Here is a 12,261-nt window from a genome sequence, read left to right on the forward strand (position 1 = left end):
TTTGACATTGCACCGCTCGCTTGGGACGATGCGGCGGCGTGTTGTTGATTTGAAGATGAAGTCCGCCCCGAGAGGTTGGGGAAAGCCACCCGCCCGCCACCCCTTCCAGCGACGTGCTGATCAATAGGAGGTCACGAGGCGTGTTGCTGGAAGAATCTAATTGGCTGTTTGACTCACAAGGCTCGCCGTTTATGAATATCTGATGACGTGCGACGACTGAAGCAAAAGGGAGGCAGAACGTACGCACCGCGATACAACAACAGCCGAGTCGGTCACTGGACAATGACCAAGTTAAAGCCGAAAGACATGAAACAAAGCAAGTCCGAGTGGGTTGTCCGTGACAGAGAAACAAGTCTTGGAGGAGCTAATGAGTTCAGTTAGCTTTCCCGTCCCGTCAGAGTCTTGAGCGGTTAGCCGATATTTGCCCTCCCCTTTGATAATTGCATTTATTTTGCGCTTAGGTGTGCGACTGATGCCCTCTCAAGCAGAAATGAGTGGGCAAAGGTCTTCCTCAAGGACGCTCTGGCTTGGTTTCAAGCTTGGATCGCAGCGCCAGGAACGGCTTATTTCCTGCCTGATTTACGGTTACGTGGAAGTAGACTGCAAAAAAAGTGCCGATTGTCTGAGAGGTGTGCGACTGATGCCCTCTCAAGCATAAGTGAGTGGGCAAAGGTCTTCCTCAAGGACGCTTTGGCTTGGTTTCAAGGGCTTGGATCGCAGCGCCGGGAACGGCTTATTTCCTGCCTGATTTACGGTTACTTGGAAGTAGACTGCAAAAAAAGTGCCGATTGTCTGAAGATTTCTACAAGGTAAACCGCTCCGTCCTCGCCACAATCCCCGATCGGTCCGCATTAAAGCCAACGTCGGGCGTCGGTTTGCGTTGCCCGAGTACCCGTGCGTCAAAAGGCGCAGGCGCTAAGACTCGAGCACTCAGATTCGTCTGAAAACGCCGCCAGTGGAAGACGATACTGACGTTACGACACGGAGGCATCGACCTCGGTGTGAAGAAATTTGCCTCCGACTTTAACTCAGTCTGAAGCTTGATTCGGGACTTGGTTAAAGATGCGGACATTTATGGCAAATGCTACGCGTTGTTAACAGGCGGGAGTCTCGCATTCACTCAAATGTGCGCTTGGTTGAATTCAAGCGACTTAACTCGCTCACAATCTCACTCAAAAGCTTGTCGGCTTCACGCAGCAGGTTTGTCCGGCGTTTGGAGAAGCACGACCTCTTTCACGCGGGCCTCCGGGCAAACACACAGCAAGTGGCAACACAGCTGCTTACCAATTCAAGTAGGGTGTTAAACCCCCGTGGTTGCCCCCCGCCCCCCTTCACTTTATTTTGAATAAAAGGTGAGATACAGTGCACAGATGCAGTTCTTTGGGAATGATCCGAAACAGCCTTCACAAAGAGGGGAACGTTGGTCTGCAAGTTTTGGATGTCCGAGAGTTCTGTCGGGCGGCAGCACGGCGGCCCAGCGGTTAGCACGTGCCCCGCCTCTCGCCCCCATAGGCTCCAGATCACCCGCGACACTCAACGAGGACAAACTTCGAATGTGAAATTTGGGTGGATGGATGGACGGATGGTTGAAGTCAAAGCCAACGCGCCGTGTCGTACGCACGTCAGCACGTGGGTGCCAGTGCTCTATCCTGTCGCAGGAGGTTCGCTTCTAAATACCCCAGACGACCTTACACGTCCGCGAGTGTCTCCCCGCCACCTTACTGGAACGCTCTGCGCTGTATGTGCGTGTATGTGTTCCCTCTCTCTGATCTCAATCTCCTTTCAGTGTTTGCCCCTACCATTTTCCATGTGCTCTGCCTCACCGACACTGCCATCCGGCGTGGTCCTCTCGTAGCTGTCCTCGGGCAGGGGCAGGGCGCCCAGTCGGGGCCCCGACGAACTCTTGCTGCTGGGCGTCTCGGACTCGTCCAGGCCGCTGTCGTAGCAGCTCTGCAGCGATCCCTGCTGGTGAGGGTCCTGGGGCTGGCTCACCACCGAGAAGGTCACTCGGCGAAACGGCTACAAGAGAAACCAAATGGCCGGGGGTCACTACAAAAGGGACGCTTAGGCGGAGTTCTGTCCTCGGATTGGGAGTTGAGGGAAGAAACAAAGCAGACAGGTGTCAGAAGGCTTTTTCCGCAAGATCCCAAAGGGAGTCAAAGGCTCAAGCTGGCGAGTACGCACGCATGTCCCAAATAGCCGTTCGGGCGTTCGCGGCGTCACTTATTTGCTGATCATTTTAGGAACGTGTCTTCTGTTATTCATTGAGTAACTCACAGATTGACTGTTTTTGTCCCGAGGCCAAAGAATAGCAGTTCGGCGTTCGCGGCGTCACTTATTTGCTGATCGTTTTAGGAACGTGTCTTCTGTTATTCAACTCACAGATTGACTGTTTTTGTCCCGAGGCCAAAAGCGATAAAGGCATTACATTGGGACGATCTTGTGGAATGTTGATGTCATTGCGAGGTTGAAGTCTTTGGTCTTTTCCCTGTGAAATGTCCTGCTTGGTTGGCAAAGTGGACGTTGGTTTTTGCTTCTCCTGACGTAGCTCTCAATAGCCTGTGTGCTCTGCTTTTTTTTACATTTACATTTTTGATTTATTCATTGATTTATTTTTTTTATAGCTGGACAAACCAAAAAGTGAGTTTCATGACTTTTGAAGTCAGCTTAAGTCACACAAGCTTAGGTTCCTACCAGAACAAAGAACACATTACTCCGGTCCTAAAAGCACGACACGGGCTCCCAGTCAGCTGTAGAATACGTCGTCAAATTATGCTACCGGTCTACGAATCACTGAATCGTTTAGGTCCTGAATACATTCCGGAAATGCTAATGGAATATAAAGCCAATAGGGTACTGAGGTCAGCAGACTTGGATCAATTAGTGAAACCCAGACTTCAGAGTAAACACGGTGAATAAGCAATTTGTGGATATGCTGCATGCAAATGAAATATGCTGCCAATAGCGCTGAAGTTAGCCCCAAGTGGAAAAGCTTAAAAAAAATAATAAATTAAAAAAGCATTTCTGCAATAAATTTTTCTAAAATCTGTGCGTTCTTTTAGTACTTTTAGGTCACTTTTATTTCTTGACTTTGCTTTCAAATGTCTTGAATTCTTTGGTTTGGAAATGTTGTCGTTTTAATTTTGCGAAGCACATTGAGCTACCTTGCTGTCACATTGCGAGGTGGTGGTGGACCCCAAAAAGATAATAATAATAATTTAAAAAGCATTTCTGCAATAAATTTTTCCAAAATCAGTGCGTTCTTTTCGTACTTTTAGGTCACTTTTATTTCTTGACTTTGCTTTCAAATGTCTTGAATTCTTTGGTTTGGAAATGTTGTCGTTTTAATTTTGCGAAGCACATTGCTGTCACGTTGCGAGGTGGTGGTGGACCCCAAAAAGCAGGCAAGAGGGAAGAGCAGGGTGTACTTGACAAATTGTATTAAAACATAGAGAAAACGAAATCCTAAACAAACAAAGTCCTGAAAACAAAAAGAATCCAAAGTAGCAAACAAGACCATGACTGAAGCAAAAACGAACCATAACCGAAACATGACTGAGAACAAACATGACAGTAGCAAACACAAACAAACAATAACCCGACACTGAGTGGTTGTGCCGCGAGTCCTTTTAAACAATTACATCACGACATAACGACCAACAGGTGTGCAGCTGCAGGGAGAGCCCTACAGTGCCACCTGTTGGTCACAAACCGAAACATGTCACTTGCGAATGAAATCCAAATACCTAAAGTGCGAGCGTGCATATTTGTTTGCTCGTCTTGACAGTTTGCGTTAGCGTGCTATTCAGTTTAGCATGCTGGCTAATACTAGCGAATGAGCTCGGTATTTCGTTTGTGCTAAATAATTGAAGTCCAGAGTACAGGTGTTTATGCAACATGCTTTCATGATTGTGTAGGTGCGGGAAGCTGATGATCCGTTTCCCGTGGTGTCACAGACCAGTTAGCGGAATCTTGAGGCTAATACGAACCCCTTGAAAGCGTGAGTGGCGGCAGGGCTCCGTCCCGAGCCCCCAAGTATAGCAGGGATGCACGATCATGGCGACCACATTTTCTCCTACAGCAGTTCCCAACAACTTTCATGACTTTTTAACACCCGCAAACGCATCGATGGGACTCTGCGGATCAGAGCGGTAAACATGGCCCTCAGCCTCGGTGCTGGCCCGCAGGGGAAAAGAATGTTTTCCCCCTGATTTATCGAAGACGGGCGAACGAGGGCCCCGCCCGTCTGAGCGGCAGTCCGCGCGCAGGTGAAGATAAGAGCATTCCCATCCGGCGGAGTCTTTGCCAGAGGAGCCGCTGTCGATACGCGTTGCTTGATCGAAGGCGTTATTGAGCAGCGTCAGTGAGTTAAGCAGTTAAGAGCATTTCATTAAAGTCGAAGTCTCTTTCTTGCCCTCCCCCGCTGTCTCGGTCACCGCCTGTCTAGCTCTCGTTCCCTATCGGCGTGCCGCGCGGAGGTAGCGGCAGCGGGAAGGTGATGAAAGACGTGGATTCGACACTGGCTTTGCCGTTATCGTTATAAATGACTCTGCAAATGGTCGATGCCGTTCGGACTTTGTAATGAGATGCCGACGTAGCCCCGGCTCGCCTCCGTCGCCGGGACCTCGTTGCTTCCTGACATCGCCAAGACGTGATTCCATCATAAACCCAAATTGTCTTCCTGTTCTGAGGCTGTTCAATTCCGTGTTTGTTTGTTTGTTTGTTTTGTTTTGTTTTCGTCATCTCCAGCCTGCCACGACGCATCCCAAATGTGTCTGAGAGCCCCAAATCCCCATTTGAAGCAACGCAGTGTGGATTGCAGCCCTTCACGGTTCCCAATCTTTGCCCGCGTTTCCACACCAAGCGCTGCATTTATTGACTTACTTGCACCCAGTTCACTTTCTCTGGCTGACTGACGCGCACGGCAATCCTGGCAATAACTCATGTTTCTGTGTAATTACAATCAACACTCAACAAATGAATCGGTATAAATATTCATGCAGATCTCACTCGGATAGCCAAACATTTGCTGCGCAATTAAAACCGCCGACCCAGAAGAAAAACGGCTCTGCGAGTGTAACAACACTTGAGTCCGTGTTAAGATGCTAAATGTTGCTTTTGTTTCTTTGTTTACGCACCCAAACGTTTTGTTTTTTGGGGTGTGTGCGAGATGTTGCTTGTGGATTTGTCTGGCGGCGTGACGCTCTGTCCCTGGGAAAACTGTTTTCTCATTGACACAAATGCAATGAACGCCGCCTAATGAATTGGAAACACTCGGGCAAGGGAAAAGGGAAAATTAGCTTGCGGAAATGAAGCTCGGGGAAAATATTTGATTCACCTGGATTTCCTCCTTTATTGGCTGCGCAGCGAGACGGTCGGCAGAAAGCTCATTTATTTGCAGAGCGGCGACGGAGTTCACGCCAGGATTGCCGCGGGCTTTGGATCGGAATCTGCTGTAAGCACCATCTGCACTGTGACCTTTTGCTCCTTTCACTTCTCAAACTTTTTTCGATCTGTGAAGCGTTTGGTTCTCGCTTTCCCAGGTTCACGTCAGCGCAGTGGAAAGCGAGTGTTTTGAATGAAATGTTGCCACTGTCCAGCATGCGATTCCCCCTGCGTATTTACGATCAAAGAACGGACCGATTTCAGTTTCGATGGATTGATGGGCAGTTTTAGGGTTGGTCAAAATCGTCACCAAAAAATTGGAAGATTCGAGCACCGAACGCAACGGTTGGCTGTCACGACGGCTGGTGGGCGGACGTTGTGAAGTTGGCTGCCGCCATCGAGTGGCTGGAATCAGTTCGGGCGTTTCGCTCACAAGGCAAAGCAAAACGTTTGCCCACCCGACAGGTGGGGTAACAGTTTATTTGCAGCAGGGCATGACTGGACAAAAACTCAAGTAAGGAGCTCTGCACCAAAATGTGAAGGGGGCTTTCTTGGCTATTTTACTTGTTTTCGAGGCAAAGTAGCGAAAAAGAAGCTGTCTGTCAGCGTTATGGTGGAAATGGCAGCGGCGCAAACTCCACCCCCACTCGGCACCCTTTCGGGGCCCCGTGCATTTGTGAAGGCTGACCGACAACGTGCCCTCCTCCCGCCTCCTGGCCCGAAAGTTCACCCATCTGCCAATCGAGTCCAGCGAGGGAAGCACTTGCACACAAATGCGCAAACACACGGCCCGAGTCCAGCTTGTAAAAAGAAAAACCTTTTATTCGCCTGCGTTACTTGAGCTGCTGTTTTACTGGGCCGACCGAGAGGAAAGCTCATAAAAGTCCCCGCGCCGAATCGCTTTGAGGGACGAGTTTGTTTATACTAATGGTAATTCAGGAAGTGGTACAGTGTTGTTTTGTGGATGTTTTCAGCCCCTGACGAGGATCTGGGATTGGGGGGGATTTGTCAACCTTGAATTCAGGGATGAGAAAAAGATCAAAACCTCATCAAATGGCTCTGCGCTGCGCTCGCATGCGGAAACGCGCACACGGCCACGCGCACGCAAGTGCATGGCTTAACCCCACGCCGCGCCCAGAGTTAGCGCGGCTTTCAACGTACCACTTTCATTACAAGTTAGCGCTCGTTGGCTTGATGGTTACCAGATGCCGGGACCTCTCAGAGGGGGTCGACGTCGGCATCGGCATCCTCCGATGGGGGTGGTGTGCGTGCGCGTGATTGAGAGCCGGCTGCGACAGCCACGGCTGATTGAGCCAAGCTTCCATCCTCCGAGATGAACAATGCAAACAAAGTCGCAGGTAGATTTGGAGGCTTAACCGGGGCCCCGTTTCCTGTCTGGGAGGGGAAAGAAAACACGCGGCTTTTCTGACGCAAGTCTGCGGAGAGCCAGTGAAAACACAAGCGCAGCTTTCGCCGCAATAATGTGCGACCTCTTGGATTTGATTTTCATTTCCTTCATCCCTGAACTGTCAGCAAGGCTCCCCCTAACACACACACACACACACGTTAGCTCGTTTGTTTGGAATTTGTGCTACACTTACAGCTTATTGGGAGTCGAGCATTTGGCGGCGGCGAGTAACTCCAGCTGTAAATACCTTGAGCAGATGGCAGTCAAGATGAAGGAGGACGGGGAGATGGAAGGAGCGACTCAAAATTTGAGTCGAGTGAGTGCGTCAGCGAAAAATGGCAATCAAGTTTGTGGATGTGGAAGTGGCGTTTCACTTGAAACGCGAAAAGCAGACGGCGGCCTGCGTTACGCCGCCCGAGACACGCGGAGAGTTGCCAAGTGGATCCCGCTGGTGACCGATCAACCCGATTGGAATGTCGATTCAAACAGTCATCAGATACGCCCAGTCGACAGATGAGACGACAGCCCGCGAGGCAAATGTCCAAGGGGGCGTGGCGTGGGGGGGGGGGGGCAATTGCAACCTGATCAGGGGGGGGTTTTAGCTTCTATCCGGTTGCAGCTCATTTCATCAGAGCTCAGCTTCAAAACACAGTCGTGGTATTGTCCCGAAAAACACAAATGCTCGATTGTGGACGGTCTCTTAAGCGAGTGACCGACCGGGGAGAATTTGAATAAGGGCGAGTCTCTGGAATGTTGGCAATAAACGCCGCAGCTTCCTCAGAACAGACTCCCGCCGAGTCAAAGGTATCACGTTCTGGCCGGGCTGATCGTTTTGTCCAACAAGGCCGTTCCCCAAATTCCCCGCCCACCTCTCTTCTTCGATTCCTTCCCCGTCTACTCGGCGCGCCGACTCCTCCGCCTCCGCGTGCTCTTTCCTCCCGTAAGGAAAGACGGCGAGAGATGAAACCGGGCGAGCGACTTCCCAGAAGAGACTCCCGGAGAAACGACTTTTGCGAGTTCAGCGTTTGATTTTGCCAGCAAAAAAAAAAAAATGGTGTCCTGCTCTACTTGGTCTCAAACAATGCATCGTTCAACGTCCTTTTACGCAGCCAGGCACACAAGGACAAGCAACAACCACAGCTTCTGGTTTTCTTTTTTTGCCCAAAAATGTGCACAGACCAAAACAGACGGAATAAGATTCGATTCAAGTAGCAAACTGTGGAAAGGCTCTGACCGAGAATGATCATTTTGTTTTGTTTTGTTTTTTTATCTCCTCTGCTTTTCAAGCGGAACGCTTGGCTGGATTCAATCTTTACCGAACTATTTCCTCTAACGTCTTAGATTTCTGCGGTCTGACTTTCAATGGTGTCGTGAGGCGCATCGTGTCTGTGTGTTGGGATCCTCCCCAGACCCTCTTCGTATGGCAACGGGGAAGTTGGCATCCAAGTCAAAGCCGGATTCCAAAGTTGAGAAGACTCCATCCGCGTCTTTTCTTTTCCCGCTGTGTTTTGGAACGTCTCCGGAAGCGTGCCGTGGTTACACGTTCATATTAGCATGCGCCAGGCGCTCCGAGCCGCACAGCCGAGTCGGGTGAGGGCGGGTGGGGACGGAAAAAGATCACACGGTTACTTTTTCAAATTCTGCGCTCAACTTTTAATTGCTCTTCAAGAGACGGATTAGGTCACTGCTGTAACAGAGATAGCGTTCTTCGGGGGGATGCGTTCGAACATCGACACAAGCTTCGGTTGGTTTGGTTTGGAATCGTTGGCGGGGGTTGGTTGGATCGGTTGCGGGATCCGAGTCCTCAAACTGACCCTTGGTGCCATCCCGTCGCCTTGAGATAGACGGCAGTCATCAAGCAAAAGGCCTTCTCGCCCGGCAGATTCTCAGAGTGCATTCCGGAGGTACGCCCGACTTGACTCCAGTCAGATTTCAATCGACAATTTTACGATGCGAGGATTCCGCCTCACGGCGATGGCATGTGACTTCGTCCCGTCGAAGCCGCATTCCGCCATTTTGTTTGGTACGTCCTGTCAACCTGAGCTGACCGGTGCACACGTGACACAGAGGTCGGGCCTGGAGTGGCTGCGAGTGTTTGTCATGCTTTTTGCCATCTTAACGTGTCAGACAGCCATCAGCTCAGGAGCCCCCCCCCCCCACCCCCACCCCATCCTCTCAGTCTCTTGGGCACGAGGGGAGCTATGCGGGTGTCGTGTTCAGGGATCCGTCAGCGTGTCTGACCAGTGGCCCGCCGCCGGCGTCGACTTGTTTTGACACGGCGCTGGGTGTCGGCAGGGAGCAAGGCCGTCGGCCCGGATTTGACGCAAAGTGGGCCGATGCGACGTTCCGCATTTGCTGTCACAGATGCGAGAAGGAGACGCTAACTTGTCCCGCTACGTTGAGCATTTTGATGCTGAATGAACAGTCAGAGACAGAGGAGAGAGGGAGGCGGGGCAAGGCCGAGATGGGCAAACTTTGGTGTTGAAAAAAACAAATGGGTCAAAAAAGGTGATGATTTTTTTTTGGGGGGCGGGGGGGCTAATATACTCAAATAGAAATTAATTCTCATGTTTGTTTTTTTTTTCCCAAAATCTGCTTTAGATCCCAAAACAAAAAACCTTTTGTTTCAATAAATCATTCAAACAATTTTTCAATGGCAATTAAAGAAAACCAGAAAACAATTCACGAATGCTCGTCTGAATGTTATTTTGATAATACAATCATATTGTACCATCAAGCCAGATTCATTGATGCAGCCCTTAACTTCGGGCGAAAAGCGGACTACATCCCGCCAGTCAATTACATGGCACATCTAGATAAACCATTTGCATTCACAATCACGCCGATGGACACTTTTTTTAGAGTGATCAATCAACCTACCTTGCCGGAGTACCAGAGGAAACCCCCAGCAAGGTCGGAGCCAAAATCAGTGCAGAGCCATGACCTCTGCACTGTGAGGCAAACGTGCTAACCAGTGCGAACCATATAGATAAATAGATATATAGTGTGTGTGTGTGTGTGTGTGTGTGTAATCTCATGTTTTAATGCTAATCGGCTATTTCAGAAAAAAAGTACACACTTGAGAAAAGTACACTAAGTACAGTGATTTCAAACATTTTTAGCTGTACAAGAAGTACTTATTTAATGATGTAGCCAATTATTTCGTATGATAAATGTACAAAAAACAAAAAGGAATTTCAGTGAGGAAAGAAACGGGCCAAATGAATGAATGCAACATATTGAGAACGTAAATGCCCTTTTGGTCCGGATTAAAGAACTCGAGTGGGCCATACTTTGTCCACCCCTGGTGGCAGATGATAAACAACTTTATTTGCCATCCTCAGTCATCAGGAGAGCGCGGCTGCCATCCAGGAGCAAACCAAGATGGATTGGCGGAGGATGTAGCGTGCATTTAACTCATCATCTTAAAAAGAAAAAAAAACCCAAAAAAAACCAGCCATTATTCCCTCACGCCATCATTTCCTTTGCCAAGCGTCCTTATCGTAGCACGCACACGCTCTCGTCCAGCTGCCACATTTGTGATTATGATGCATTACAATGAGGAAAACAGATGATTCAAATCGCGGTTTGCCCAACCTTGATTAAGCCGAGGTGCGTGTCTTACATAAGAAACATCTCCCAGCATCCGGCCAAACAAAAATGCCACGAAAAAAAGTATCGTGACTAAAATAATGACGTTGTCATCTCAATTTACTCACTAAAGGACTCACTCGGGGCCTTATTATTCCCTTGGACTGAATAACGCCGTGCGGATACGCGGCTTCGTTGTACTTGTATAATCTGCCATCGAACGGAATAGCATTCTTCTACCGGTCACTAAAAGTCGCCGGCATAGATAGGTGAACAAAGACACATGAGCGGTCGTGAATAAATTGGTTTTCCCGACCAATTAGGGGAACCTGTATAGTGTGGATGGGAATCGAAGTCGTTCTACTCAATAATAATTTGGTGGGTGAGGATGTGGGGGGGCTGAAAAAAGCCAAAGGCAAACGGGGCAGAGGAGGAATGATGGTTCCTTTGTCGGCTTATGCAAAACACAATAACTCCTACTTAGACGTTTGATGGGCCGCCAGAATTTGCGTCGGCGCGATTTTTTTATTTCTTTTTTTTTTTCCCCTGCCGCATTTCTCCCCCCCCCGTCATGTCTCGCCGTCCCTTCGTCCGCATTCATCATGGCAACTCGGGGGCCTCTTATCTCGCAACTTGCCGTCTCTGTCACTCTCGCCCGTTCGCCTGTGCCGCGGCCTCGCTATTGTCCGCGGGATCGGGCGAGGTCAAAGCTCCCCAACGCTTGCTTGATGGATGAAAACGGAATGAAGCTGAAAGCGCACTTTTAGATCATGAAGATGCGCGGCGGGAGATGAAGAAGCACGGTTGGGGAGCTGCTGACGTGCCGACCAAGCGAAGGCAAAAATGCGTCGGCGTATTTGGCTGGGAAAATATTGTTTTACCCCATTTGTCGGCATGACAAGGCGATCATTTACAAGGTGTATGATATAAATGGCACGGAGCGATACGCGGACGTCTGACAATCCAATCTCCACCATCTCCACCGGCTCCGAGAAGCCGGATCAGCGTGTTCCAAAAGACGGCTGAAAAAGGGATAAGGCCCCCCCCGCATGCCTCGCGAGGCATCAAAGACACAGACTCTATCAAGCCGTCACATCAGCTGCCGATCATGGCGATATGGGCGCTAATCCGCATGTAAAATGGTCCTCGGAGGCACTTTGCTAACAGTTCCGCCCGATTCATCGCCACCGAATTGTGAAAGGAAAACGACGCTCTTAGCCCTTCATTTTTCGCCGTCGGCCTTATTAGCTCTCGTTAACTCGCTCGTTGACTGGCCGGCCATTTCGGGGGCTGCTTCATGGCAGATTGGAGAAGAAGGGGGGCTTGGAGTTGTTGTGCTCCCGAAGCGCGGCGCCACTTTGCTCGGGCCACTCAACGCAATTAGCGCTCACGCGTTTATTCCCGCCTGTCATTGGGCACGATACGTCCAAACAATGCGGAATAACACTGCCCAAAACAAGCTCATGCTGTTTTGTTGCAAGTTGTCACCGAATAGAACGGATGGGGGCGATTCTCGCTCTCCCCGACTTCCTGCTAAAACATCCCCACCGCTTGTTCTCATGAGGGTGAGTCGGAGCGGGGTCAGTTAACCCCGGACCGGTCGCCAGCCAGTGGCAGCTGTCGACAACTTCGCGAAAGAGACGCGCAAGCCGCTCATCCATCGCTCGGTCCGGAATAAAGAATGGATTTCTCCGATGTGAGGTTGCAAGAAGTTAAGCTCTCGTAATGAGCGGGCACCTGCGTCTGCGCGCCGCCAGCAATTTTCCCTCATGTTGCATGCGCGCCCATCGCCTTAGCAACAGCTGCTATCCGAGCAACGCTCCATTCATCAGTGAAGGTGAGCGGGCCACCAGATGGAACAGCTCCGGTTGCACAAC

At 50.0% G+C, this 12,261-nt stretch overlaps 1 protein-coding gene across 1 annotated transcript in view; it reads right to left on the minus strand.

The window, feature by feature from the left end:
• pcdh7b (protocadherin 7b) overlaps window positions 1-12,261 on the minus strand; it is a 124,322-nt gene that overhangs the window by 72,068 nt on the left and 39,993 nt on the right. Inside the window, exon 2 of the mRNA XM_019858506.1 lies at window positions 1,800-2,019. Within this exon, the coding sequence (XP_019714065.1) occupies window positions 1,800-2,019 (220 nt within the window). The remainder of the gene's footprint in view (window positions 1-1,799; window positions 2,020-12,261) is intronic.

Source organism: Hippocampus comes, unplaced genomic scaffold (assembly GCF_001891065.2).
Source record: "Hippocampus comes isolate QL1 unplaced genomic scaffold, H_comes_QL1_v1.1 scaffold48, whole genome shotgun sequence".
In the NCBI taxonomy this organism is placed as follows: domain Eukaryota; kingdom Metazoa; phylum Chordata; class Actinopteri; order Syngnathiformes; family Syngnathidae; genus Hippocampus; species Hippocampus comes.